This window comes from Panulirus ornatus, chromosome 10 (assembly GCF_036320965.1).
Source record: "Panulirus ornatus isolate Po-2019 chromosome 10, ASM3632096v1, whole genome shotgun sequence".
NCBI lineage: Eukaryota > Metazoa > Arthropoda > Malacostraca > Decapoda > Palinuridae > Panulirus > Panulirus ornatus.
In genome coordinates this window covers 52,322,799-52,349,351 of record NC_092233.1, presented here as the reverse complement: position 1 = coordinate 52,349,351, position 26,553 = coordinate 52,322,799, and the positions used below count along the sequence as shown (strand labels likewise).

The 26,553-nt window shown below is 41.4% G+C and overlaps 1 protein-coding gene across 1 annotated transcript in view; it reads right to left on the bottom strand.

Annotated features, from left to right (window-relative positions):
- Window positions 1-26,553, bottom strand: part of Cadps (calcium-dependent secretion activator 1) — a 1,554,015-nt gene that overhangs the window by 478,989 nt on the left and 1,048,473 nt on the right. The window contains exon 14 of the mRNA XM_071665310.1: window positions 17,890-17,996. Within this exon, the coding sequence (XP_071521411.1) occupies window positions 17,890-17,996 (107 nt within the window). The remainder of the gene's footprint in view (window positions 1-17,889; window positions 17,997-26,553) is intronic.

Below are 26,553 nucleotides of genomic sequence, written 5' to 3'. Positions count from 1 at the left end.
CCAGCTTTTCTCCATTCAAACTTACCTCCCAATTGACTTGACCCTCAATCCTACTGTACCTAATAACCTTGCTCTTATTCACATTTACTCTTAACTTTCTTCTTTCACACACATTACCAAACTCAGTCACCAACTTCTGCAGTTTCTTACATGAATCAGCCACCAGCGCTGTATCATCAGCGAACAACAACTGACTCACTTTCCAAGCTCTCTCATCCACAACAGACTGCATACTTGCCCCTCTTTCCAAAACTCTTGCATTCACCTCCCTAACAACCCCATCCATAAACAAATCAAACAACCATAGAGACATCACACACCCCTGCCGCAAACCTACATTCACTGAGATCCAATCACTTTCCTCTCTTCCTACACGTACACATCCCTTACATCCTCGATAAACACTTTTCACTGCTTCTCACAAGTCCATCATATGCCTTCTCAAGATCCATAAATGCTACATACAAATCCATTTGTTTTTCTAAGTATTTCTCGCATACATTCTTCAAAGCAAACACCTGATCCACACATCCTCTATCACTTCTGAAACCACACTGCACTTCCCCAATCTGATGCTCTGTACATGCGTTCACCCTCTGAATCAATACCCTCCCATATAATTTACCAGGAATACTGAACAAACTTATACCTCTGTAATTTGAGCACTCACTCTTATCCCCTTTGCCTTTGTACAATGGCACTATGCAAGCATTCCGCCAATCCTCAGGCACCTCACCATGAATCATACATACATTAAATAATCTTACCAACCAGTCAATAATACAGTCACCCTTATTTTTACATTTATTATACTTTGTCGCTTTCTCCTGCATTGGTGCAAGGAAACAGACAAAAGAATGGTCCAACCTACCCACATACACATGTATATACATACACGTCCACACAGCAACATATACATACCTATACATTTCAACATATATATATATATATATATATATTAAATAAATATACATTAAATATATATATATATATCAAATATATATATATCAAATATATATATATTAAATATATATTTTTTTTTTTTTTCTTTGTCGCTGTCTCCCGCATTTGCGAGGTAGTGCAAGGAAACAGACGAAAGAAATGGCCCAACCCACCCCCATACACATTTATATACATACATCCACACACACAAATATACATACCTACACAGCTTTCAATGGTTTACCCCAGACGCTTCACATGCCTTGATTCAATCCACTGACAGCACATCAACCCCGGTATACCACATCGCTCCAATTCACTCTATTCCTTGCCCTCCTTTCACCCTCCTGCATGTTCAGGCCCCGATCACACAAAATCTTTTTCACTCCATCCCTCCACCTCCAATTTGGTCTCCCACTTCTCATCGTTCCCTCCACCTCCGACACATATATCCTCTTGGTCAATCTTTCCTCACTCATTCTCTCCATGTGCCCAAACCATATCAAAACACCCTTTTCTGCTCTCTCAACCACGCTCTTTTTATTTCCACACATCTCTCTTACCCTTACGTTACTTACTTGATCAAACCACCTCACACCACACACTGTCCTCAAACATCTCATTTCCTGCACATTCACCCTCCTGCGCACAACTCTATCCATAGCCCACGCCTCGCAACCATACAACATTGTTGGAACCACTATTCCTTCAAACATACCCATTTTTGCTTTCCGAGATAATGTTCTCGACTAGGCTCCCAGGATTTTCGCCCCCTCCCCCACCCTGTGATTCACTTCCGCTTCCATGGTTCCATCCGCTGCCAGATCCACTCCCAGATATCTAAAACACTTTATTTCCTCCAGCTTTTCTCCATTCAAACTTACCTCCCAATTGACTCGACCCTCAACCCTACTGTACCTAATAACCTTGCTCTTATTCACATTTACTCTTAACTTTCTTCTTTCACACACATTACCAAACTCAGTCACCAGCTTCTGCAGTTTCTCACATGAATCAGCCACCAGCGCTGTATCATCAACGAACAACAACTGACTCACTTCCCAAGCTCTCTCATCCACAAGACTTCATACTTGCCCCTCTTTCCAAAACTCTTGCATTCACCTCCCTAACAACCCCATCCATAAACAAATTAAACAACCATGGAGACGTCACACACCCCTGCCGCAAACCTACATTCACTGAGAACCAACCACTTTCCTCTCTTCCTACACATACACATGCCTTACATCCTCGATAAAAACTTTTCACTGCTTCTTACAACTTGCCTCCCACACCATATATTCATAATACCTTCCACAGAGCATCTCTATCAAGTCTATCATCTGCCTTCTCCAGATCCATAAATGCTACATACAAATCCATTTGCTTTTCTAAGTATTTCTCACATACATTCTTCAAAGCAAACACCTGATCCACACATCCTCTACCACTTCTGAAACCACACTGCTCTTCCCCAATCTGATGCTCTGTACATGCCTTCACCCTCTCAATCAATACCCTCCCATATAATTTACCAGGAATATATATATTATACTAAACAGCCATCTCCCGCATCAGTGAGGTAGCACAAGGAAACAGGAAAGGAATGGCCCAACCTACCCATGCCCATGCGTATATACATAAATGCCCATACACGCATATATACATACTCCTATGAGTCTATGGGGAAAATGAAAAACGCTAATTTCCCAAGTACACTTTCGTGTAATAATCATATCATCAGGGGAGATACAAGAAAGAAATAACTGTCAGTTGATATACAATGAAGTGATGTAGTTAGGAGCCATTTGGTAAATATGTGACTGCCCAAGAAAGACAATGAGCGTATCATAAACTTATCATGTGGACACGAAGGTGAATTGTTTACAAATCTTATCAACAATAAAGTTATCCAATTCGAACAGACCTTCACTAATGTTCAGGTTATAATTCCTTGTGTATTTAATAACAGAAGATTCAATGATATTTCTTGTGGTACCGGAGTTAGAGTTAATAACTGAGATGGCATTACTCAAGTCGATACAATGATCATAGTTTTTAATGTGATCAAACAAGGCAATTGATTCTTAACCTGTTCTTATACTATATTTATGTTGCTTAAGTCTAACAGAAAGATCTGTACCAGTCTGCCCAACATAAAACTTCTGTGTCTCCCCTGATGATGTGATTATTACACAAAAGTGCACTTGGGAACTTGTGTTTCATTTTCCCCATGGACTCAGAGGAATATACTTGATCACGCGCAAAATTGTGATCCTTTCCAATACATATACATTTCAATGTATACATAACATATACATATATATACATGGACATATTCATACTTGCTGCCTTCATCCATTCCCAACACGAGCCTGCCACACATGAAAATAGCATCTCCCCCTCCCCCACCAGTGAGGTAGCGCCAGGAAAAGACAATAAAAGCCACATTCTTTCACACTCAGTCTCTAGCTGCCATGTGTAATGCACCAAAACCACAGCTCCCTTTCCACATCCAGGCCCCACAGACCTTTCCATGTCTTACCCCAGACACTTCACATACCCTGGTTCAATCCATTGACAACATGTCGACCCTGATATACCACATCATTCCAATTCACTATATTCCTTGCACATCTCTCAACCTCCTGTATGTTCAGGCCATGATCAATCAAAATCTTTATCACTCCATTCTTCCACTTCCAATATAGTCTCCTGCTTCTTCTTCCCTCAACCTGTAACACATATATCCTCTTTGTCAATCTTTCCTCACTCATTCTCTACTTATGTCCAAAACATTTCAACATACTCTCGTCTGCTCTCTCAACCACACTCTTTTTATCATTAAACATCTCTCTTACCCTTTCATTGCTTACTTGATCAAACCACCTCACACCACATATTGTCCTTAAACATTTCATTTCGAACACATCCACCCTCCTCTGTACAACCCTATCTATAGGCCATGCCTCTAAACCATATAACATTGTTGGAACCACTATTCCTTCAAACATACCCATTTTTTGCTCTCACAGATAACGTCCTTGCCTTCCACACATTCTTCAACACTCTTAGAACCTTCACTCCCTCCTCCACCCTGTGACTCACTTCCACTTCCACGGTTCCATCCGCTGCTAAGCCTGCTCCATTCAAACATGCCTCCCAATTAACTTGTCCCTCAACCCTACTGAACTTAATGACCTTGCTCTTATTCACATTTATTCATCATACTTAATCGCTGTTTCCTACATCATCAAGGCAGTGCCAGGAAACAGATGAAGAATGGCCCATCCACTCACATCCACATATATATATATATATATATATATATATATATATATATATATATATATATATATATATATATATATATATATATATATATCTATAAATGCCCATACACGCACATATACAAACATATACATATCAACATATGCATACACATACACAGACATATACATATATACATATGTACATATTCATACTTGCTTGCTTTCATCCATTCCTGTTGCTACCCCACCACACAGGAAATAGCATCGCTAACCCCCATTTCAGCAAGGTAGCACCAGGAAAAGAGACAAAAAAGGCCACATTCATATATTAAGTTGTGTTTCGCAAGGAGCAAGTCAGTTCTACCTTGGCCCACCAGTGATGCTACTACGTTTGTGAATCAAGAACCATTGCAACACAAACCTCGCCAGGTGGTAGAGTGTCCCGCAGTGTATCGAGACAGACTTCCCCAGAACTTTTTTAAAGGGGAAGTAAATGTTTTATAGTTGTGTTACTGGAGTGATAGTTTTCATACATGGTGCTTTGACAAGAAAATAGTGAAACTGGAAAAAATGTAGCTTAGACATTGAAGCTTATTGATACAGTGGTTAAATTGATGAGAACTACTATTGACGTTTGTGTAAATAAATTATACATTTCCTTTTTCCATAGCCAGAGGTTGAACCAGTATGTGACATTCATTTTTCATTTCATTTCAAGCTAGAAGTTTCAGTTTTCTAAATTGTTTCTTACATTTTTCATATGTATATATATGTATGTGTGTGTGTGTGTGTATATGTGCGTATGTGTGTGTATGTGTGTGTATGTGTATATATATATATATATATATATATATATATATATATATATATATATATATATATATATATATATATATATATCCCTGGGGATAAGGGAGAAAGAATGCTTCCCACGTATTCCCTGCGTGTCGTAGAAGGCGACTAAAAGGGGAGGGAGCGGGTGGCTGGAAATCCTCCCCTTTCTTGTTTTTTTTTTTTTTTTTTTTAATTTTCCAAAAGAAGGAACAGAGAAGGGGGTCAGGTGAGGATATTCCCTCTAAGGCCCAGTTCTCTGTTCTTAACGCTACCTCGCTAACGCGGGAAATGGCAAATAGTATGAAAAAAAAAAAAATATATATATATATATATATATATATATATATATTTTTTTTTTTATACTTTGTCGCTGTCTCCCGCGTTTGCGAGGTAGCGCAAGGAAACAGACGAAAGAAATGGCCCAACCCACCCCCATACACATGTATATACATACGTCCACACACGCAAATATACATACCCACACAGCTTTCCATGGTTTACCCCAGACGCTTCACATGCCTTGATTCAATCCACTGACAGCACGTCAACCCCGGTATACCACATCGCTCCAATTCACTCTATTCCTTGCCCTCCTTTCACCCTCCTGCATGTTCAGGCCCCGATCACACAAAATCTTTTTCACTCCATCTTTCCACCTCCAATTTGGTCTCCCTCTTCTCCTTGCTCCCTCCACCTCCGACACATATATCCTCTTGGTCAATCTTTCCTCACTCATCCTCTCCATGTGCCCAAACCACTTCAAAACACCCTCTTCTGCTCTCTCAACCACGCTCTTTTTATTTCCACACATCTCTCTTACCCTTACGTTACTCACTCGATCAAACCACCTCACACCACACATTGTCCTCAAACATCTCATTTCCAGCACATCCATCCTCCTGCGCACAACTCTATCCATAGCCCACGCCTCGCAACCATACAACATTGTTGGAACCACTATTCCTTCAAACATATATATATATATATATATATATATATATATATATATATATATATATATATATATATATATATATTATCCCTGGGGATAGGGGTGAAAGAATACTTCCCACGCATTCCTCGCGTTTCGTAGAAAGCGACTAGAGGGGACGGGAGTGGGGGGGCCAGAAATCCTCCCCTCCTTGTACTTTTTTAACTTTCTAAAATGGGAAACAGAAGAAGGAGTCACGCGGGGAGTGCTCATCCTCCTCGAAGGCTCAGATTGGGGTGCCTAAATGTGTGTGGATGTAACCAAGATGTGAAAAAAGGGAGAGATAGGTAGTATGTTTGAGGAAAGGAACCTGGATGTTTTGGCTCTGAGTGAAACGAAGCTCAAGGGTAAAGGGGAAGAGTGGTTTGGGAAGGTCTTGGGAGTAAAGTCAGGGGTTAGTGAGAAGACAAGAGCAAGGGAAGGAGTAGCAATACTCCTGAAACAGGAGTTGTGGGAGTATGTGATAGAATGTAAGAAAGTAAATTCTCGATTAATATGGGTAAAACTGAAAGTTGATGGAGAGAGATGGGTGATTATTGGTGCATATGCACCTGGGCATGAGAAGAAAGATCATGAGAGGCAAGTGTTTTGGGAGCAGCTGAATGAGTGTGTTAGTGGTTTTGATGCACAAGACCAGGTTATAGTGATGGGTGATTTGAATGCAAAGGTGAGTAATGTGGCAGTTGAGAGAATAATTGGTATACATGGGGTGTTCAGTGTTGTAAATGGAAATGGTGAAGAGCTTGTAGATTTATGTGCTGAAAAAGGACTGATGATTGGGAATACCTGGTTTAAAAAGCGAGATATACATAAATATACTTATGTAAGTAGGAGAGATGGCCAGAGAGCGTTATTGGATTACGTGTTAATTGACAGGCGCGCGAAAGAGAGACTTTTGGATGTTAATGTGCTGAGAGGTGCTACTTGAGGGATGTCTGATCATTATCTTGTGGAGGCTAAGGTGAAGATTTGTATGGGTTTTCAGAAAAGAAGAGTGAATGTTGGGGTGAAGAGGGTGGTGAGAGTAAGTGAGCTTGGGAAGGAGACTTGTGTGAGGAAGTACCAGGAGAGACTGAGTACAGAATGGAAAAAGGTGAGAACAATGGAAGTAAGGGGAGTGGGGGAGGAATGGGATGTATTTAGGGAATCAGTGATGGATTGCGCAAAAGATGCTTGTGGCATGAGAAGAGTGGGAGATGGGTTGATTAGAAAGGGTAGTGAGTGGTGGGATGAAGAAGTAAGAGTATTAGTGAAAGAGAAGAGAGAGGCATTTGGACGATTTTTGCAGGGAAAAAATGCAATTGAGTGGGAGATGTATAAAAGAAAGAGACAGGAGGTCAAGAGAAAGGTGCAAGAGGTGAAAAAAAGGGCAAATGAGAGTTGGGGTGAGAGAGTATCATTAAATTTTAGGGAGAATAAAAAGATGTTCTGGAAGGAGGTAAATAAAGTGCGTAAGACAAGGGAGCAAATGGGAACTTCAGTGAAGGGCGCAAATGGGGAGGTGATAAAAAGTAGTGGTGATGTGAGAAGGAGATGGAGTGAGTATTTTGAAGGTTTGTTGAATGTGTTTGATGATAGAGTGGCAGATATAAGGAGTTTTGGTCGAGGTGGTGTGCAAAGTGAGAGGGTTAGGGAAAATGATTTGGTAAACAGAGAAGAGGTAGTAAAAGCTTTGCGGAAGATGAAAGCCGGCAAGGCAGCAGGTTTGGATGGTATTGCAGTGGAATTTATTAAAAAAGGGGGTGACTGTATTGTTGACTGGTTGGTAAGGTTATTTAATGTATGTATGACTCATGGTGAGGTGCCTGAGGATTGGCGGAATGCGTGCATAGTGCCATTGTACAAAGGCAAAGGGGATAAGAGTGAGTGCTCAAATCACAGAGGTATAAGTTTGTTGAGTATTCCTGGTAAATTATATGGGAGGGTATTGATTGAGAGGGTAAAGGCATGTACAGAGCAGTGTGGTTTCAGAAGTGGTAGAGGATGTGTGGATCAGGTGTTTGCTTTGAAGAATGTATGTGAGAAATACTTAGAAAAGCAAATGGATTTGTATGTAGCATTTATGGATCTGGAGAAGGCATATGATAGAGTTGATAGAGATGCTCTGTGGAAGGTATTAAGAATATATGGTGTGGGAGGCAAGTTGTTAGAAGCAGTGAAAACTTTTTATCGAGGATGTAAGGCATGTGTACGTGTAGGAAGTGAGGAAAGTGATTGGTTCTCAGTGAATGTAGGTTTGCGGCAGGGGTGTGTGATGTCTCCATGGTTGTTTAATTTGTTTATGGATGGGGTTGTTAGGGAGGTGAATGCAAGAGTTTTGGAAAGAGGGGCAAGTATGAAGTCTGTTGGGGATGAGAGAGATTGGGAAGTGAGTCAGTTGTTGTTCGCTGATGATACAGCGCTGGTGGCTGATTCATGTGAGAAACTGTAGAAGCTGGTGACTGAGTTTGGTAAAGTGTGTGAAAGAAGAAAGTTAAGAGTAAATGTGAATAAGAGCAAGGTTATTAGGTACAGTAGGGTTGAGGGTCAAGTCATGGAAGCGGAAGTGGATCATAGGATGGGGGAGGGGGCGAAAATTCTGGGAGCCTTGAAGAATGTGTGGAAGTCGAGAACATTATCTCGGAAAGCAAAAATGGGTATGTTTGAAGGAATAGTGGTTCCAACAATGTTGTATGGTTGCGAGGCGTGGGCTATGGATAGAGTGGTGCGCAGGAGGATGGATGTGCTGGAAATGAGATGTTTGAGGACAATGTGTGGTGTGAGGTGGTTTGATCGAGTAAGTAACGTAAGGGTAAGAGAGATGTGTGGAAATAAAAAGAGCGTGGTTGAGAGAGCAGAAGAGGGTGTTTTGAAATGGTTTGGGCACATGGAGAGAATGAGTGAGGAAAGATTGACCAAGAGGATATGTGTCGGAGGTGGAGGGAATGAGGAGAAGAGGGAGACCAAATTGGAGGTGGAAAGATGGAGTGAAAAAGATTTTGTGTGATCGGGGCCTGAACATGCAGGAGGGTGAAAGGAGGGCAAGGAATAGAGTGAATTGGAGCGATGTGGTATACCGGGGTTGACGTGCTGTCAGTGGATTGAATCAGGGCATGTGAAGCGTCTGGGGTAAACCATGGAAAGCTGTGTAGGTATGTATATTTGTGTGTGTGGACGTATGTATATACATGTGTATGGGTGTGGGTTGGGCCATTTCTTTCGTCTGTTTCCTTGCACTACCTCGCAAACGCAGGAGACAGCGACAAAGCAAAAAAAAAAAATCTATAAATGCCCATACACGCACATATACAAACATATACATATCAACATATGCATACACATACACAGACATATACATAAATACATATGTACATATTCATACTTGCTTGCTTTCATCCATTCCTGTTGCTACCCCACCACACAGGAAATAGCATCGCTAACCCCCATTTCAGCAAGATAGCACCAGGAAAAGAGACAAAAAAGGCCACATTCATATATTGAGTTGTGTTTCGCAAGGAGCAAGTCAGTTCTACCTTGGCCCACCAGTGATGCTACTACGTTTGTGAATCAAGAACCATTGCAACACAAACCTCGCCAGGTGGTAGAGTGTCCCGCAGTGTATCGAGACAGACTTCCCCAGAACTTTTTTAAAGGGGAAGTAAATGTTTTATAGTTGTGTTACTGGAGTGATAGTTTTCATACATGGTGCTTTGACAAGAATATAACGAAATTGGAAAAAATGTAGCATAGACATTGAAGCTTATTGATACAGTGGTTAAATTGATGAGAACTACTATTGACGTTTGTGTAAATAAATTATACATTTCCTTTTTCCATAGCATAGCATCGCTAACCCCCATTTCAGCAAGGTAGCACCAGGAAAACAGACAAAAAAGGCCACATTCATTCACATTCAGTCTCTAGCTCTCATGTATAATGCACTGAAACCACAGCTCCCTGTCTACATCCAGGCCCCAAAAACCTTTCCATGGTTTACCCCACATGCTTCACACACCCTGGTTCAGTCCATTGACAGCACATCAACCCAAGTATACCACATTGTTCCAATTCACTCTATTCCTTGCACACCTCTCACGCTCCTGTATGTTCAAGCCCCAATCAATCAAAATCTTTTTCACTCCATCCTTCCACCTCCAATTTGGTCTCCCACTTCTCCTTGTTCCCTTCACCTCTGACACATATATTCTCTTTGTCAAATCTTTCCTCACTCTTTCTGTCCATACTTCCAAACCATTTCAACACACCCTCTCCTAGTCTCTCAACCACATTCTTTTTATTTCCATAGATACATAATGAGGTACCACTGGAACATGTGACATTCATTTTTTTCATTTCATTTCAAGCTAGAAGTTTCAGTTTTCTAAATTGTTTCTTGCATTTTTCATATGTATATATATGTATATGTGTGTGTGTGTGTGTGTGTATATGTGCGTATGTATGTGTATGTATATATATATGTATATATATATATATATTTTTCATATGTATATATATGTGTGTGTGTGTGTGTGTGTGTATGTGCGTATGTGTGTGTATGTGTGTGTGTGTGTATATGTATATATATATGTATATTATCCCTGGGGATAGGGGTGAAAGAATACTTCCCACGTATTCCTCGCGTGTCGTAGAAAGCGACTAGAGGGGACGGGAGCGGGGGGCCGGAAATCCTCCCCTCCTTGTATTAACTTTCTAAAATGGGAAACAGAAGAAGGAGTCACGCGGGGAGTGATCATCCTCCTCGAAGGCTCAGAGTGGGGTGCCTAAATGTGTGTGGATGTAACCAAGATGTGAAAAAAGGAGAGATAGGTAGTATGTTTGAGGAAAGGAACCTGGATGTTTTGGCTCTGAGTGAAACGAAGCTCAAGGGTAAAGGGGAAGAGTGGTTTGGAAATGTCTGGGGAGTGAAGTCAGGGGTTAGTGAGAGGACAAGAGCAAGGGAAGGAGTAGCAATACTCCTGAAACAGGAGTTGTGGGAGTATGTGATAGAATGTAAGAAAGTAAATTCTCGATTAATATGGGTAAAATTGAAAGTTGATGGAGAGAGGTGGGTGATTATTGGTGCATATGCACCTGGGCATGAGAAGAAAGATCATGAGAGGCAAGTGTTTTGGGAGCAGCTGAATGAGTGTGTTAGCGGTTTTGATGCACGAGACCGGGTTATAGTGATGGGTGATTTGAATGCAAAGGTGAGTAATGTGGCAGTTGAGGGAATAATTGGTATGCATGGGGTGTTCAGTGTTGTAAATGGAAATGGTGAAGAGCTTGTAGATTTATGTGCTGAAAAAGGACTGATGATTGGGAATACCTGGTTTAAAAAGCGTGATATACCTAAGTATACTTATGTAAGCAGGAGAGATGGCCAGAGAGCGTTATTGGATTACGTGTTAATTGACAGGCGTGCAAAAGAGAGACTTTTGGATGTTAATGTGCTGAGAGGTGCAACTGGAGGGATGTCTGATCATTATCTTGTGGAGGCTAAGGTGAAGATTAGTATGGGTTTTCAGAAAAGAGGAGTGAATGTTGGGGTGAAGAAGGTGGTGAGAGTAAGTGAGCTTGGGAAGGAGACCTGTGTGGGGAAGTACCAGGAGAGACTGTGTACAGAATGGAAAAAGGTGAGAACAATGGAAGTAAGGGGAGTGGGGGAGGAATGGGATGTATTTAGGGAATCAGTGATGGATTGCGCAAAAGATGCTTGTGGCATGAGAAGAGTGGGAGGTGGGCTGTTTAGAAAGGGTAGTGAGTGGTGGGATGAAGAAGTAAGAGTATTAGTGAAAGAGAAGAGAGAGGCATTTGGACGATTTTTGCAGGGAAAAAATGCAATTGAGTGGGAGAAGTATAAAAGAAAGAGACAGGAGGTCAAGAGTAAGGTGCAAGAGGTGAAAAAAAGGGCAAATGAGAGTTGGGGTGAGAGACTATCAGTAAATTTTAGGGAGAATAAAAAGATGTTCTGGAAGGAGGTAAATAGGGTGCGTAAGACAAGGGAGCAAATGGGAACTTCAGTGAAGGGCGTAAATGGGGAGGTGATAACAAGTAGTGGTGATGTGAGAAGGAGATGGAATGAGTATTTTGAAGGTTTGTTGAATGTGTCTGATGACAGAGTGGCAGATATAGGGTGTTTTGGTCGAAGTGGTGTGCAAAGTGAGAGGGTTAGGGAAAATGATTTGGTAAACAGAGAAGAGGTAGTAAAAGCTTTGCGGAAGATGAAAGCCGGCAAGGCAGCAGGTTTGGATGGTATTGCAGTGGAATTTATTAAAAAAGGGGGTGACTGTATTGTTGACTGGTTGGTAAGGTTATTTAATGTATGTATGACTCATGGTGAGGTGCCTGAGGATTGGCGGAATGCGTGCATAGTGCCATTGTACAAAGGCAAAGGGGATAAGAGTGAGTGCTCAAATTACAGAGGTATAAGTTTGTTGAGTATTCCTGGTAAACTATATGGGAGGGTATTGATTGAGAGGGTGAAGGCATGTACAGAGCATCAGATTGGGGAAGAGCAGTGCGGTTTCAGAAGTGGTAGAGGATGTGTGGATCAGGTGTTTGCTTTGAAGAATGTATGTGAGAAATACTTAGAAAAGCAAATGGATTTGTATGTAGCATTTATGGATCTGGAGAAGGCATATGATAGAGTTGATAGAGATGCTCTGTGGAAGGTATTAAGAATATATGGTGTGGGAGGCAAGTTGTTAGAAGCAGTGAAAAGTTTTTATCGAGGATGTAAGGCATGTGTACGTGTAGGAAGAGAGGAAAGTGATTGGTTCTCAGTGAATGTAGGTTTGCGGCAGGGGTGTGTGATGTCTCCATGGTTGTTTAATTTGTTTATGGATGGGGTTGTAAGGGAGGTAAATGCAAGAGTCCTGGAAAGAGGGGCAAGTATGAAGTCTGTTGGGGATGAGAGAGCTTGGGAAGTGAGTCAGTTGTTGTTCGCTGATGATACAGCGCTGGTGGCTGATTCATGTGAGAAACTGCAGAAGCTGGTGACTGAGTTTGGTAAAGTGTGTGGAAGAAGAAAGTTAAGAGTAAATGTGAATAAGATCAAGGTTATTAGGTACAGTAGGGTTGAGGGTCAAGTCAATTGGGAGGTGAGTTTGAATGGAGAAAAACTGGAGGAAGTGAAGTGATTTAGATATCTGGGAGTGGATCTGTCAGCGGATGGAACCATGGAAGCGGAAGTGGATCATAGGGTGGGGGAGGGGGCGAAAATTTTGGGAGCCTTGAAAAATGTGTGGAAGTTGAGAACATTATCTCGGAAAGCAAAAATGGGTATGTTTGAAGGAATAGTGGTTCCAACAATGTTGTATGGTTGCGAGGCGTGGGCTATGGATAGAGTTGTGCGCAGGAGGATGGATGTGCTGGAAATGAGATGTTTGAGGACAATGTGTGGTGTGAGGTGGTTTGATCGAGTAAGTAACGTAAGGGTAAGAGAGATGTGTGGAAATAAAAAGAGCGTGGTTGAGAGAGCAGAAGAGGGTGTTTTGAAATGGTTTGGGCACATGGAGAGAATGAGTGAGGAAAGATTGACCAAGAGGATATATGTGTCGGAGGTGGAGGGAATGAGGAGAAGAGGGAGACCAAATTGGAGGTGGAAAGATGGAGTGAAAAAGATTTTGTGTGATCGGGGCCTGAACATGCAGGAGGGTGAAAGGAGGGCAAGGAATAGAGTGAATTGGAGCGATGTGGTATACAGGGGTTGACGTGCTGTCAGTGGATTGAATCAAGGCATGTGAAGCGTCTGGGGTAAACCATGGAAAGCTGTGTAGGTATGTATATTTGCGTGTGTGGACGTGTGTATGTACGTGTGTATGGGGGTTGGGCCATTTCTTTCGTCTGTTTCCTCGCGCTACCTCGCAAACGCGGGAGACAGCGACAAAGTATAAAAAAAAAAAAAAAAAAAAAAAAAAAAAATATATATATATATATATATATATATATATATCATCCCTGGGGATAGGGGTGAAAGAATACTTCCCACGCATTCCTCGCGTGTCGTAGAAGGCGACTAGAGGGGACGGGAGTGGGGGGCCAGAAATCCTCCCCTTCTTGTATTTTTTTTTCAACTTTCTAAAATGGGAAACAGAAGAAGGAGTCACGCAGGGAGTCCTCATCCTCCTCGAAGGCTCAGACTGGGGTGTCTAAATGTGTGTGGATGTAACCAAGATGTGAAAAAAGGAGAGATAGGTAGTATGTTTGAGGAAAGAAACCTGGATGTTTTGGCTCTGAGTGAAACGAAGCTCAAGGGTAAAGGGGAAGAGTGGTTTGGGAATGTCTTGGGAGTAAAGTCAGGGGTTAGTAAGAGGACAAGAGCAAGGGAAGGAGTAGCAGTACTCCTGAAACAGGAGTTGTGGGAGTATGTGATAGAATGTAAGAAAGTAAATTCTCGATTAATATGGGTAAAACTGAAAGTTGATGGAGAGAGATGGGTGATTATTGGTGCATATGCACCTGGGCATGAGAAGAAAGATCATGAGAGGCAAGTGTTTTGGGAGCAGCTGAATGAGTGTGTTAGTGGTTTTGATGCACAAGACCAGGTTATAGTGATGGGTGATTTGAATGCAAAGGTGAGTAATGTGGCAGTTGAGGGAATAATTGGTATACATGGGGTGTTCAGTGTTGTAAATGGAAATGGTGAAGGGCTTGTAGATTTATGTGCTGAAAAAGGACTGGTGATTGGGAATACCTGGTTTAAAAAGCAAGATATAAGTATACGTATGTAAATAGGAGAGATGGCCAGAGAGCGTTATCAAATTGTGTGTTAATTGACAGGCGCATGAAAGAGAGACTTTTGGATGTTAATGTGCTGAGAGGTGCAACTGGAGGGATGTCTGATCATTATCTTGTGGAGGCTAAGGTGAAGATTTGTATGGGTTTTCAGAAAAGAAGAGTGAATGTTGGGGTGAAGAGGGTGGTGAGAGTAAGTGAGCTTGGGAAGGAGACTTGTGTGAGGAAGTACCAGGAGAGACTGAGTACAGAATGGAAAAAGGTGAGAACAATGGAAGTAAGGAGAGTGGGGGAGGAATGGGATGTATTTAGGGAATCAGTGATGGATTGCGCAAAAGATGCTTGTGGCATGAGAAGAGTGGGAGGTGGGTTGATTAGAAAGGGTAGTGAGTGGTGGGATGAAGAAGTAAGATTATAAGTGAAAGAGAAGAGAGAGGCATTTGGACGATTTTTGCAGGGAAAAAATGCAATTGAGTGGGAGATGTATAAAAGAAAGAGACAGGAGGTCAAGAGAAAGGTGCAAGAGGTGAAAAAGAGGGCAAATGAGAGTTGGGGTGAGAGAGTATCATTAAATTTTAGGGAGGATAAAAAGATGTTTTGGAAGGAGGTAAATAAAGTGCATAAGACAAGGGAGCAAATGGGAACTTCAGTGAAGGGCGCAAATGGGGAGGTGATAACAAGTAGTGGTGATGTGAGAAGGAGATGGAGTGAGTATTTTGAAGGTTTGTTGAATGTGTTTGATGATAGAGTGGCAGATATAGGGTGTTTTGGTCGAGGTGGTGTGCAAAGTGAGAGGGTTAGGGAAAATGATTTGGTAAACAGAGAAGAGGTAGTAAAAGCTTTGCGGAAGATGAAAGCCGGCAAGGCAGCAGGATTGGATGGTATTGCAGTGGAATTTATTAAAAAAGGGGGTGACTGTATTGCTGACTTGTTGGTAAGGTTATTTAATGTATGTATGACTCATGGTGAGGTGCCTGAGGATTGGCAGAATGCGTGCATAGTGCCATTGTACAAAGGCAAAGGGGATAAGAGTGAGTGCTCAAATTACAGAGGTATAAGTTTGTTGAGTATTCCTGGTAAATTATATGGGAGGGTATTGATTGAGAGGAGAGAGTGAAGGCATGTACAGAGCATCAGATTGGGGAAGAGCAGTGTGGTTTCAGAAGTGGTAGGGGATGTGTGGATCAGGTGTTTGCTTTGAAGAATGTATGTGAGAAATACTTAGAAAAGCAAATGGATTTGTATGTAGCATTTATGGATCTGGAGAAGGCATATGATAGAGTTGATAGAGATGCTCTGTGGAAGGTATTAAGAATATATGGTGTGGGAGGCAAGTTGTTAGAAGCAGTGAAAAGTTTTTATCAAGGATGTAAGGCATGTGTGTGTGTAGGAAGAGAGGAAAGTGATTGGTTCTCAGTGAATGTAGGTTTGCGGCAAGGGTGTGTGATGTCTCCATGGTTGTTTAACTTGTTTATGGATGGGGTTGTTAGGGAGGTAAATGCAAGAGTTTTGGAAAGAGGGGCAAGTATGAAGTCTGTTGTGGATGAGAGAGCTTGGGAAGTGAGTCAGTTGTTCGCTGATGATACAGCGCTGGTGGCTGATTCATGTGAGAAACTGCAGAAGCTGGTGACTGAGTTTGGTAAAGTGTGTGAAAGAAGAAAGTTAAGAGTAAATGTGAATAAGAGCAAGGTTATTAGGTACAGTAGGGTTGAGGGTCAAGTCAATTGGGAGGTAAGTTTGAATGGAGCAAAACTGGAGGAAGTAAAGTGTTTTAGATATCTGGGAGTGGATCTGGCAGCGGATGGAACCATGGAAGCGGAAGTGGATCATAGGGTGGGGGAGGGGGCGAAAATCCTGGGAGCCTTGAAGAATGTGTGGAAGTCGAGAACATTATCTCGGAAAGCAAAAATGGGTATGTTTGAAGGAATAGTGGTTCCAACAATGCTGTATGGTTGCGAGGCGTGGACTATGGATAGAGTTGTGCGCAGGAGGATGGATGTGCTGGAAATGAGATTCTTGAGGACAATGTGTGGTGTGAGGTGGTTTGATCGAGTAAGTAACGTAAGGGTAAGAGAGATGTGTGGAAATAAAAAGAGCGTGGTTGAGAGAGCAGAAGAGGGTGTTTTGAAATGGTTTGGGCACATGGAGAGAATGAGTGAGGAAAGATTGACCAAGAGGATATATGTGTCAGAGGTGGAGGGAACGAGAAGTGGGAGACCAAATTGGAGGTGGAAAGATGGAGTGAAAAAGATTTTGTGTGATCGGGGCCTGAACATGCAGGAGGGTGAAAGGAGGGCAAGGAATAGAGTGAACTGGATCGATATGGTATACTGGGGTTGACGTGCTGTCAGTGGATTGAATCAGGGCATGTGAAGCGTCTGGAGTAAACCATGAAAAGCTGTGTAGGTATGTATATTTGTGTGTGTGGACGTATGTATATACATGTGTATGGGGGTGGGTTGGGCCATTTCTTTCGTCTGTTTCCTTGCGCTACCTCGCAAACGCGGGAGACAGCGACAAAGCAAAAAAAAAAAAAAAAAACACTGGAACAGATGAAGAAAGGTTCCATTCTCTCACATCCATTCTCTCGATGTCATGTGTAACATTCCATGAATCAATATTTTTCTATAATTACAAAAAGAGTACTAACACTACAAAAGAAAAATCATGAAACAGAAACTCTTTATCTGGCATGGGTATTGCAAAAGGTAATCTGATCTACAATCAACCAAAATTTAAAAATTCCTTTGCAAAACCTAAGTGATGACATCAATAGCTGTATATGTACTGTTCAAACCAATAATCTAATGTTATACATAGCATCCTATGAACATGACACTTGCTAATACAAGTTGCAAAAGCAAGGTGCCTTCTACCATAAAAGATTTGCCTCTATAGTAAATCATATTATATAACAGAACTCAAGCCCTAAAAGTAATAAAAACTTTGAGACTCTGAAAGTGAATCATAGAGAATTTTCTTTCTGTTTTCATGATAAAAGTCTGGACATAATCTTAGGAAAATATTCATCATTATTTTAATAAAAATCATGTTAGTCCAAAGGAATGGGTTAATGTGTGAGAAGATTAATTCTATATTCCCTGCTCAGTTGAAAAAAGACCTTGTCATACTCACCCACAGTGTTTAAGATTCTGTGGTTTATCCATTCTCACTGCAATCTTTATTCTAAGGTCATTTTCTGGAGAATTTTTTGGTACTTGCATCTTGTACCATTCAGGTATCTGTAAAGAGGATTAACTGCAGTTTTAACTTGAAATACAATAAACATAACTTAATTGAATTATTGCTGATAAGCAGGCATGCAAAGGAGAGGCTGTTGATGAGGAAGTGCTGAGATGGGCAGTAAGTGGAATGTCTCATGATTTCTTTGTGAAGGCAAGTGTGAAAGTTTGTGGTTGGTTTAGGAAGAGAAGAAATGATGCATGTGTGAAGATCATAAAAAACTGCATAAGCTGGGGAAAAGAGGCCTGTATACTAAGATACCAAGGAAGACTGAGTGAAGAACGGCATATGGCAACAATAATTGAAGCTAGCAAAGTAAAAGGATTCTTTGGGAGCAGTGCTTAAGATGTATGACACGTGGAAGGTGGGATGTGAAAATATGAACAAGGTATTGAGTGGTGGAATGAAGAAAAGTGAGGTGCATGGATGGCACATATAAGGAAGAAAGCTGCAAGAGCTGAAAAAAAGGGCAAATGAGCAATAGGCAGGAGCTGAAAAAGAGGGCAAATGAGCAGGAGAGTGGCAGAGTATCAGTGCACTTTAGGAAGCCCAAGAAAATATAGAAAGAGAGGCATATTGTGAAGAGGACAAGAGAGCAGCTGGGAGCAGCGGTGAGGAGAGCAGATGGGGAAGAGGTAACATCCAAAGATGTGAGAAAGAGATGGAGTAATGATTTTGAAAAACTACAGCACTGAATGAGTTCAATGACAGGGAAGCAAACATGCTGTCTGAGATTGTCATGTCAAACATTATAGGAAAAAGAGAGGATGTCATGAAGCACTTGCACAAAATGAATTGTGGCAAAGTTGTAGAAAAGACAGGCATTGCATGCAAGGTTCTCAAAAAGAGGGTAACAGTATTGAGGATTGGTTTGTCAAGCTGTTTGACCTTTGTATGGCCCTAGGTTCAGTGCCTCAGGATTGGCAAAATGCATGAACAATGCTGTTGCATAGGGGTAGGGGTGGGGGGACAAAAATGAATGGTCAAACTACAGAGGTATAAGACTAGAGTATACCTGGTCAAGTGTATGAGATAATGGTGATTCAGAGGGTGGTGCTGACAGGGATGAGCACTTTGGCCTCAAATGGCAAAGGATGTATGAGAAACTCATGGAAAATGAGAGAGATTTGAATATGGCATTTATGGAACTGGAGACAACACATGATAAGGCTCATAGAGATGCCCCATGGAAAGTTTACAAATATTTGGTGTGGGAGGAAACATACTAAAAGCAGTGATTAGTTTTCATTGGAAGAATAAAGTGCATGTGCAAGTAAGAAGGGAGGAGGGGGGGTGGTAATATAGGTTTACATCAAGGGTGTGATGACACCATGGCTTTCTTTTTTTCTTATTCACAGACAGGGTGGTAAAGGGTGTAAGTAAGGTCTTGGAGTGTGGGGTGAGTCTACAGTATGCTGGGGGTGAAGGAGCTTGGGGGTGAGTGAACTGCTGTTTGCAGAAGACATGGCTCTGGTGGAAGAATCCAAAAACAGATGCAAGCATTTGGCAGTGGGTGTTAAAGGAAGAGGTTAAGAGGTATAATGAACACAAGTCAGGCACTGATGCACAGCTGGGAGTCAAAGTAGGATGATTTGAGTGTAAATTTGAATGGGTAGGACCTGAAGTGAGTGGAATTATTTAGATACAGTAACTGGGTGTGGACATGGAAATGAATGGAACCATGGGTGCAGAAGGGTTCATAATTGGGAAGAAGAGGTAAAGGTCTTGGAGGCATTAAGTACAGTAGCCTTGACAATGATGAATGATGTGAGTCTTGAGAATTAAAAGCAAAGGAGAAGGGTAGATGTGTTGGAAATGAAATGCCTACGGATGATGCACAGCATGCAACAGTGTACTGAAATGGTTTGGGCATTTGAAGATGATGATTCATGAAAGACTGACGAAAAAATGTAGATTGAACGAAGAAAAAGAGGAAGACTGGGATGAAGAAGGAAGGATGAAATGAAGGAAGCTATGGGGTACTGGAGCCAGAGCATTCAGGAAGGCAAAAGGCATGCAAAAGGTAGAAAAAAATGGCTAGATGGAGAGCATGGCACCTGTTCAAGCAGGAGAGTGGGGAGGGGATAATGGAGTAGTCTGTGGGGATTGGCTGTGGATAGTGGGCTCTGGCATTAGTGCATTATACATGACATCTAGAGAGTGGAGATGAGCAAGTGAGGTCATCATTTGTTTGATCTAGTTGATAAATTGCCAAATTGGGAAAGGCAACTCTCATCTGTGTCTCACCTGCCTGGTCTTCCACCCTTTCAAAAACAAATATAACAAAACTGCAAAGCACACACAATAATGCACTAATAACCATCACTGGCTGTCTAGCAACCACAAACTCTCAATACTTGCTCAATAAAACAAAGATCCTCCTAATACAATCCTACCTCAACAAACTCAGCACTCAATTCGATGCAACAGCATCTGCACAAACCACTCCATAACTATCAACCCCCGTTAAAAATTATAAACTTACCTCTGCCTCACACTTCTCTCAAAAAACACACAAAGACACTGAAGAGGCATTTCTCAAAATCTATCACAAATCTTCCACATCCCTAAACAGAAAAGTCATGAAAAATCTACACAAAATCCATCCAATAAATATAACTGCCCAACCACCCTTCACTTCCACTCATACTATCAATGTAAATAAAACATCTTCTCCTGCTCTGACCCCAATAACAAATCAAACTTTCACATAAAACAATTTGGCCCATTTGCAATTTAAGCACTTACAGAAATCTTCAACCACTCTTGGCTACACAACAAAATCTCAAACAACTGGAAATACCACTCCTAAAACCCCCCACACCAACTAACTCCTCTCACTACTGTCCTATATCACTGCTATCCTGAGTATCCATACTCTGTGATAAATTGATCCACAACAGAAACAGATCATCCTACTCAACATGACTTCAGACCCAACCATTCTACCATATCCATCTCACAACATATCCTAGATGGCTTCAGACAACCACATACCCCTTCCCACACTATACTAGCAGGAACAGAAATTAACAAAGCATTTGGCACAGTCCTCAGAAACATCCTCTCAGAAAAGATACTTGATATCACTCTCCAAACGATGACAAAATGTGGATGGCCAATTTCATAGCTGGCTGCTGTGTAAGGGTTACACACAATGGTTTCACCTCAAAAACATCTAAACTCTATAATGGAGTCTCCAAGGAGCAGTTCCTTCTCTAATCCTCACGAAGCTCTACCTGCATGACTGCACACTGTCTCTAACAAACCACAACATTGTCCTTTTGTATGCAGACAACCTCACAATTACATCATAAAACCATGACACCACAATAGCAGCACAAATATACAGCACTTCATTACACAATTGGAACAGCTGCTGACCCTGAAAAGAATATATGCATCTCAACAAGTGTTTATAATCAGGCTCATAATCCCCAACAGACATGAATCCAGCTCACACTCTTTAGTCACACTGAATGGACAATCACTCCCACCTAAAAAAAAGACATCAACCATTCTAAGCACCATGTATGACACACATATGCCACTCACTCCCCACACCAATAAAAGCAACACAAGAACAACACATTAACTAAATGCCCTCAGAACACTAACAGGCATGAGATATAAACAAGAAAAAGAATCCTTTAGCATCCTCTACAAACAATTCATCTGCTCCACTCTAAACAATGCCACACCTGCTTGAATCTTTCATCCTCTCAAAACCAGATATAAAAAAGCTGCAAACCCCACAAAACAGTGCACTCAAAAAACAAAATCACTAAACACCTGGCAACTAGAAGCATTTAACACCTACACAGTGAAACAAAGATCCTCACAGCAAATCCCATCTCAACATGCTTCCATGCCCACTCCCAGGTATCTAAAACATTTCATTTCCTCCAATTTTCCTCCAATTAGACTTACATCCCAGATAACCTGTCCTTCAACCCTTTTAAACCTAACAACGTTGGTTTTATTCACGTTTACCTTTAACTACCCTCTTCCATACACTCTTATAAACTTAGTTATCAGCTTCTCCAGTTTCTCACTTGAATATGCCACCAATGCTGCATCATCAGCAAACAACTGACTCACTTCCCAGGCCATCTTATCCCCTATGGATTGTATACTTGCCCCTCTCTCAAAACTTTTGCATTTACCTCCCTCACCAACCCATCCATAAAAAAATCAAACAGCCCTGAAGACATCAAACACCCCTGCTGCATACCAATCTTCACTTGGAACCATATATTTGCCATTCTCCCAACATGTATACATGCCTTAGACCCTTGATAAAAAAAATCTCAGTGCTTCTAGCAGCTTTTCTACCACACCATATATTCTCAACACTTTCCACACTGCATCTCTATCAACCATATCATATGCTTTCTCCAGATTCATAAATGCTACTTACAAATCCCTAAGTATTTCTCACACATATTCTTTAATGCGAACACCTGATCCACATATCCTCTAACACTTCTGAACCCCCCCCCCATCTGATGCTCTGTACATGCCTTCACCCTCTCAATAATTACTCTACCATACAACTTACCAGGTAAACTCAACAAACTTAGACTTCTGCAGTCTGAACACTCACCTTCATCCTCCTTGCCTCTATGAAGTAGCACTATACAAGCATTCTGCCAATCCTCAGGCACCTCACCATGGTCCATACATACACTAAAAATCCTAAGTAACTAATCAACTAGACAATCATCCCAGCTTTGTGGAACCTGGTCAAGTATAGGGAGATGAGGTTTCATGACATTACACATAACAGCTAGAAAATGGATGTGAGCAAATGCAGCCTTTCTTCATCTGTTCTTGGAACAACAGTACCTCACAAACATGAGAAATGGCAATCAAGTATGGAAAAAATCAGAAAATAGCTTATTTAATGAATATGAATATGAATACTTATGTATGTAAGTAGGAGAGATGGCCAGAGAGCGTTATTGGATTACGTGTTAATTGATAGATGCACGAAAGAGAGACTTTTGGATGTTAATGTGCTGAGAGGTGCAACTGGAGGGATGTCTGATCATTATCTTGTGGAGGCGAAGGTGAAGATTTGAGGGGGTTTTCAGAAAAGAAGAGAGAATGTTGGGGTGAAGAGAGTGGTGAGAGTAAGTGAGCTTGGAAAGGAGACTTGTGTGAGGAAGTACCAGGAGAGACTGAGTACAGAATGGAAAAAGGTGAGAACAAAGGAGGTAAGGGGAGTGGGGGAGGAATGGGATGTATTTAGGGAAGCAGTGATGGCTTGCGCGAAAGATGCTTGTGGCATGAGAAGCGTGGGAGGTGGGTTGATTAGAAGGGGTAGTGAGAGGTGGGATGAAGAAGTTAGATTATTAGTGAAAGAGAAGAGAGAGGCATTTGGATGATTTTTGCAAGGAAAAAATGCAAATGAGTGGGAGAGGTATAAAAGAAAGAGGCAGGAGGTCAAGAGAAAGGTGCAAGAGGTGAAAAAGTGGGCAAATGAGAGTTGGGGTGAGAGAGTACCATCAAATTTCAGGGAGAATAAAAAGATGTTTTGAAAGGAGGTAAATAAAGTGCGTAAGACAAGGGAGCAAATGGGAACTTCAGTGAAGGGGGCTAATGGGGAGGTGATAACAAGTAGTGGTGATGTGAGAAGGAGATGGAGTGAGTATTTTGAAGGTTTGTTGAATGTATTTGATGGTAGAGTGGCAGATATAAGGTGTTTTGGTTGAGGTGGTGTGCAAAGTGAGAGGGCTAAGGAAAATGATTTGGTAAATAGAGAAGAGGTAGTAAAAGCTTTACGGAGGATGAAAGCCAGCAAGGCAGCAGGTTTGTACGGTATTGCTGTGGAATTTATTAAAAAAGGGGGTGACTGTATTGCTGACTTGTTGACTGGTTGGTAAGGTTATTTAATGTATGTATGACTCATGGTGAGGTGCCTGAGGATTGGCGGAATGCATGCATAGTGCCATTGTACAAAGGCAAAGGGGATAAGAGTGAGTGCTCAAATTACAGAGGTATAAGTTTGTTGAGTATTCCTGGTAAATTATATGGGAGGGTATTGATTGAGAGGGTGAAGGCATGTACAGAGCATCAGATTGGGGAAGAGCAGTGTGGTTTCAGAAGTGGTAGAGGATGTGTGGATCAGGTGTTTGCTTTGAAGAATGTATGTGAGAAATACTTAGAAAAACAAATGGATTTGTATATAGCATTTATGGATCTGGAGAAGGCATATGATAGAGTTGATAGAGATGCTCTGAGGAAGGTTTTAAGAATATATGGTGTGGGAGGCAAGTTGTTAGAAGCAGTGAAAAGTTTTTATCGAGGATGTAAGGCCTGTGTACGTGTAGGAAGAGAGGAAAGTGATTGGTTTGCGGCAGGGGTGTGTGATGTCTCCATGGTTGTTTAATTTGTTTATGGATGGGGTTGTTAGGGAGGTGAATGCAAGAGTTTTGGAAAGAGGGGCAAGTATAAAGTCTGTTGTGGATGAGAGAGCTTGGGAAGTGAGTCAGTTGTTGTTTGCTGATGATACAGTGCTGGTGGCTGATTCATGTAAGAAACTGCAGAAGCTGGTGACTGAGTTTGGTAAAGTGTGTGAAAGAAGAAAGTTAAGAGTAAATGTGAACAAGAGCAAGGTTATTAGGTACAGTAGGGTTGAGGGTCAAGTCAATTGGGGGGTAAGTTTAAATGGAGAAAAACTGGAGGAAGTAAAGTGTTTTAGATATCTGGGAGTGGATCTGGGAGTGGATCTGGCAGCGGATGGAACCACGGAAGAGGAAGTGAATCATAGGGTGGGGGAGGGGGCGAAAATTTTGGGAGCCTTGAAGAATGTTTGGAAGTCGAGAACATTATCTCGGAAAGCAAAAATGGGTATGTTTGAAGGAATAGTGGTTCCAACAATGTTGTATGGTTGCGAGGCGTGGGCTATGGATAGAGTTGTGCGCAGGAGGTTGGATGTGCAGGAAATGAGATGTTTGAGGACAATATGTGGTGTGAGGTGGTTTGATCGAGTAAGTAATGCAAGGGTAAGAGAGATGTGTGGAAATAAAAAGAGTGTCGTTGAGAGAGCAGAAGAGGATGTTTTGAAATGGTTTGGTCACATGGAGAGAATGAGTGAGGAAAGATTGACCAAGAGGATATATGTGTCGGAGGTGGAGGGAACGAGGAGAAGTGGGAGACCAAATTGGAGGTGGAAAGATGGAGTGAAAAAGATTTTGAGAGATCGGGGCCTGAACATGCAGGAGGATGAAAGGCATGCAAGGAATAGAGTGAATTGGAACGATGTGGTATACCGGGGTCGACGTGCTGTCAATGGATTGAACCAGGGCATGTGAAGCATCTGGGGTAAACCATGGAAAGTGTGTGGGGCCTGGATGTGGAAAGGGAGCTGTGGTTTTGGTGCATTATTACATGACAGCTAGAGACTGAGTGTGAACGAATGGGGCCTTTGGTGTCTTTTCCTAGCGCTACCTCACACACATGAAGGGGGAGGGGGTTGTTATTCCATGTGTGGTGAGGTGGCGATGGGAACAAATAAAGGTAGACAGTATGAATTACGTACATTGTATATATGTATATGTCTGTGTGTGTATATATATGTGTACATTGAAAAGTATAGGTATGTATATTTGCGTGTGTGGACGTGTATGTATATACATGTGTATGTGGGCGGGTTGGGCCATTCTTTCGTCTGTTTCCTTGCGCTACCTCACTACTAACGCGGGAGACAGCGACAAAGCAAAATAAAATAAAAAGAAATAAATAATAATATTGAATACTTCGATGACAACATATAAAGACCCTAAAGAGAATACAAGAAGTAAGACAAATGTATTAGATTTGGGTGTCATCATAAATGAGGAACTGGAATTCTGATATGCTACAAAGATAGCACTCTCCAGCCAAATACTGAGTGGTATGATTTTGACAACCTGCACTACAAAGGATAGAAAACTGTCCATGAGAATGTTTAATGTACATATAAGGGGCAAAATAGAATACTGCTGTGCTGTCTAGTCACCAATAAAACAACAATAAACAAATCAAAGAGCATTCAGAAGCACTTCACAAGCAAAATTGAGGGGATGGAGTGTATGAACTATACCAACAAAGGCTCAAAGAAAAGAAACTACATAACCTTAACAGAATAAGAACAAGATAACATGATTTATGAATGACAAGAAATTGAAGGTATAAAAGAAAACCTGTAGACATTGAAATAATCTTAACAAGTAATCTACAGGAATACCATGAAACAAACCAAAAATAATTCAGACAAAAATATATGAAAGCCCAGTCAGGAAGCTAGAAAGACTTCTCATTTACTACCAGGAGATATGAGAAACATATATGAAACAACTGTAGAAACATTCAAAAGTAACTGAAATAAGGTTAGAATTTATCCCAGATAAACCCAGAACACATTATCATATAATGTAGGTGGCAGAAGAGAGGAACAGCACCGCAGAGGCTCCCCAAATTACAAGACAGCATCTAAACATAAAAATTTCTGCAGTCTCTTATAACTCAAATACAATACTTTTTTTGAGACAGAACAATTGTGGTTTGTAA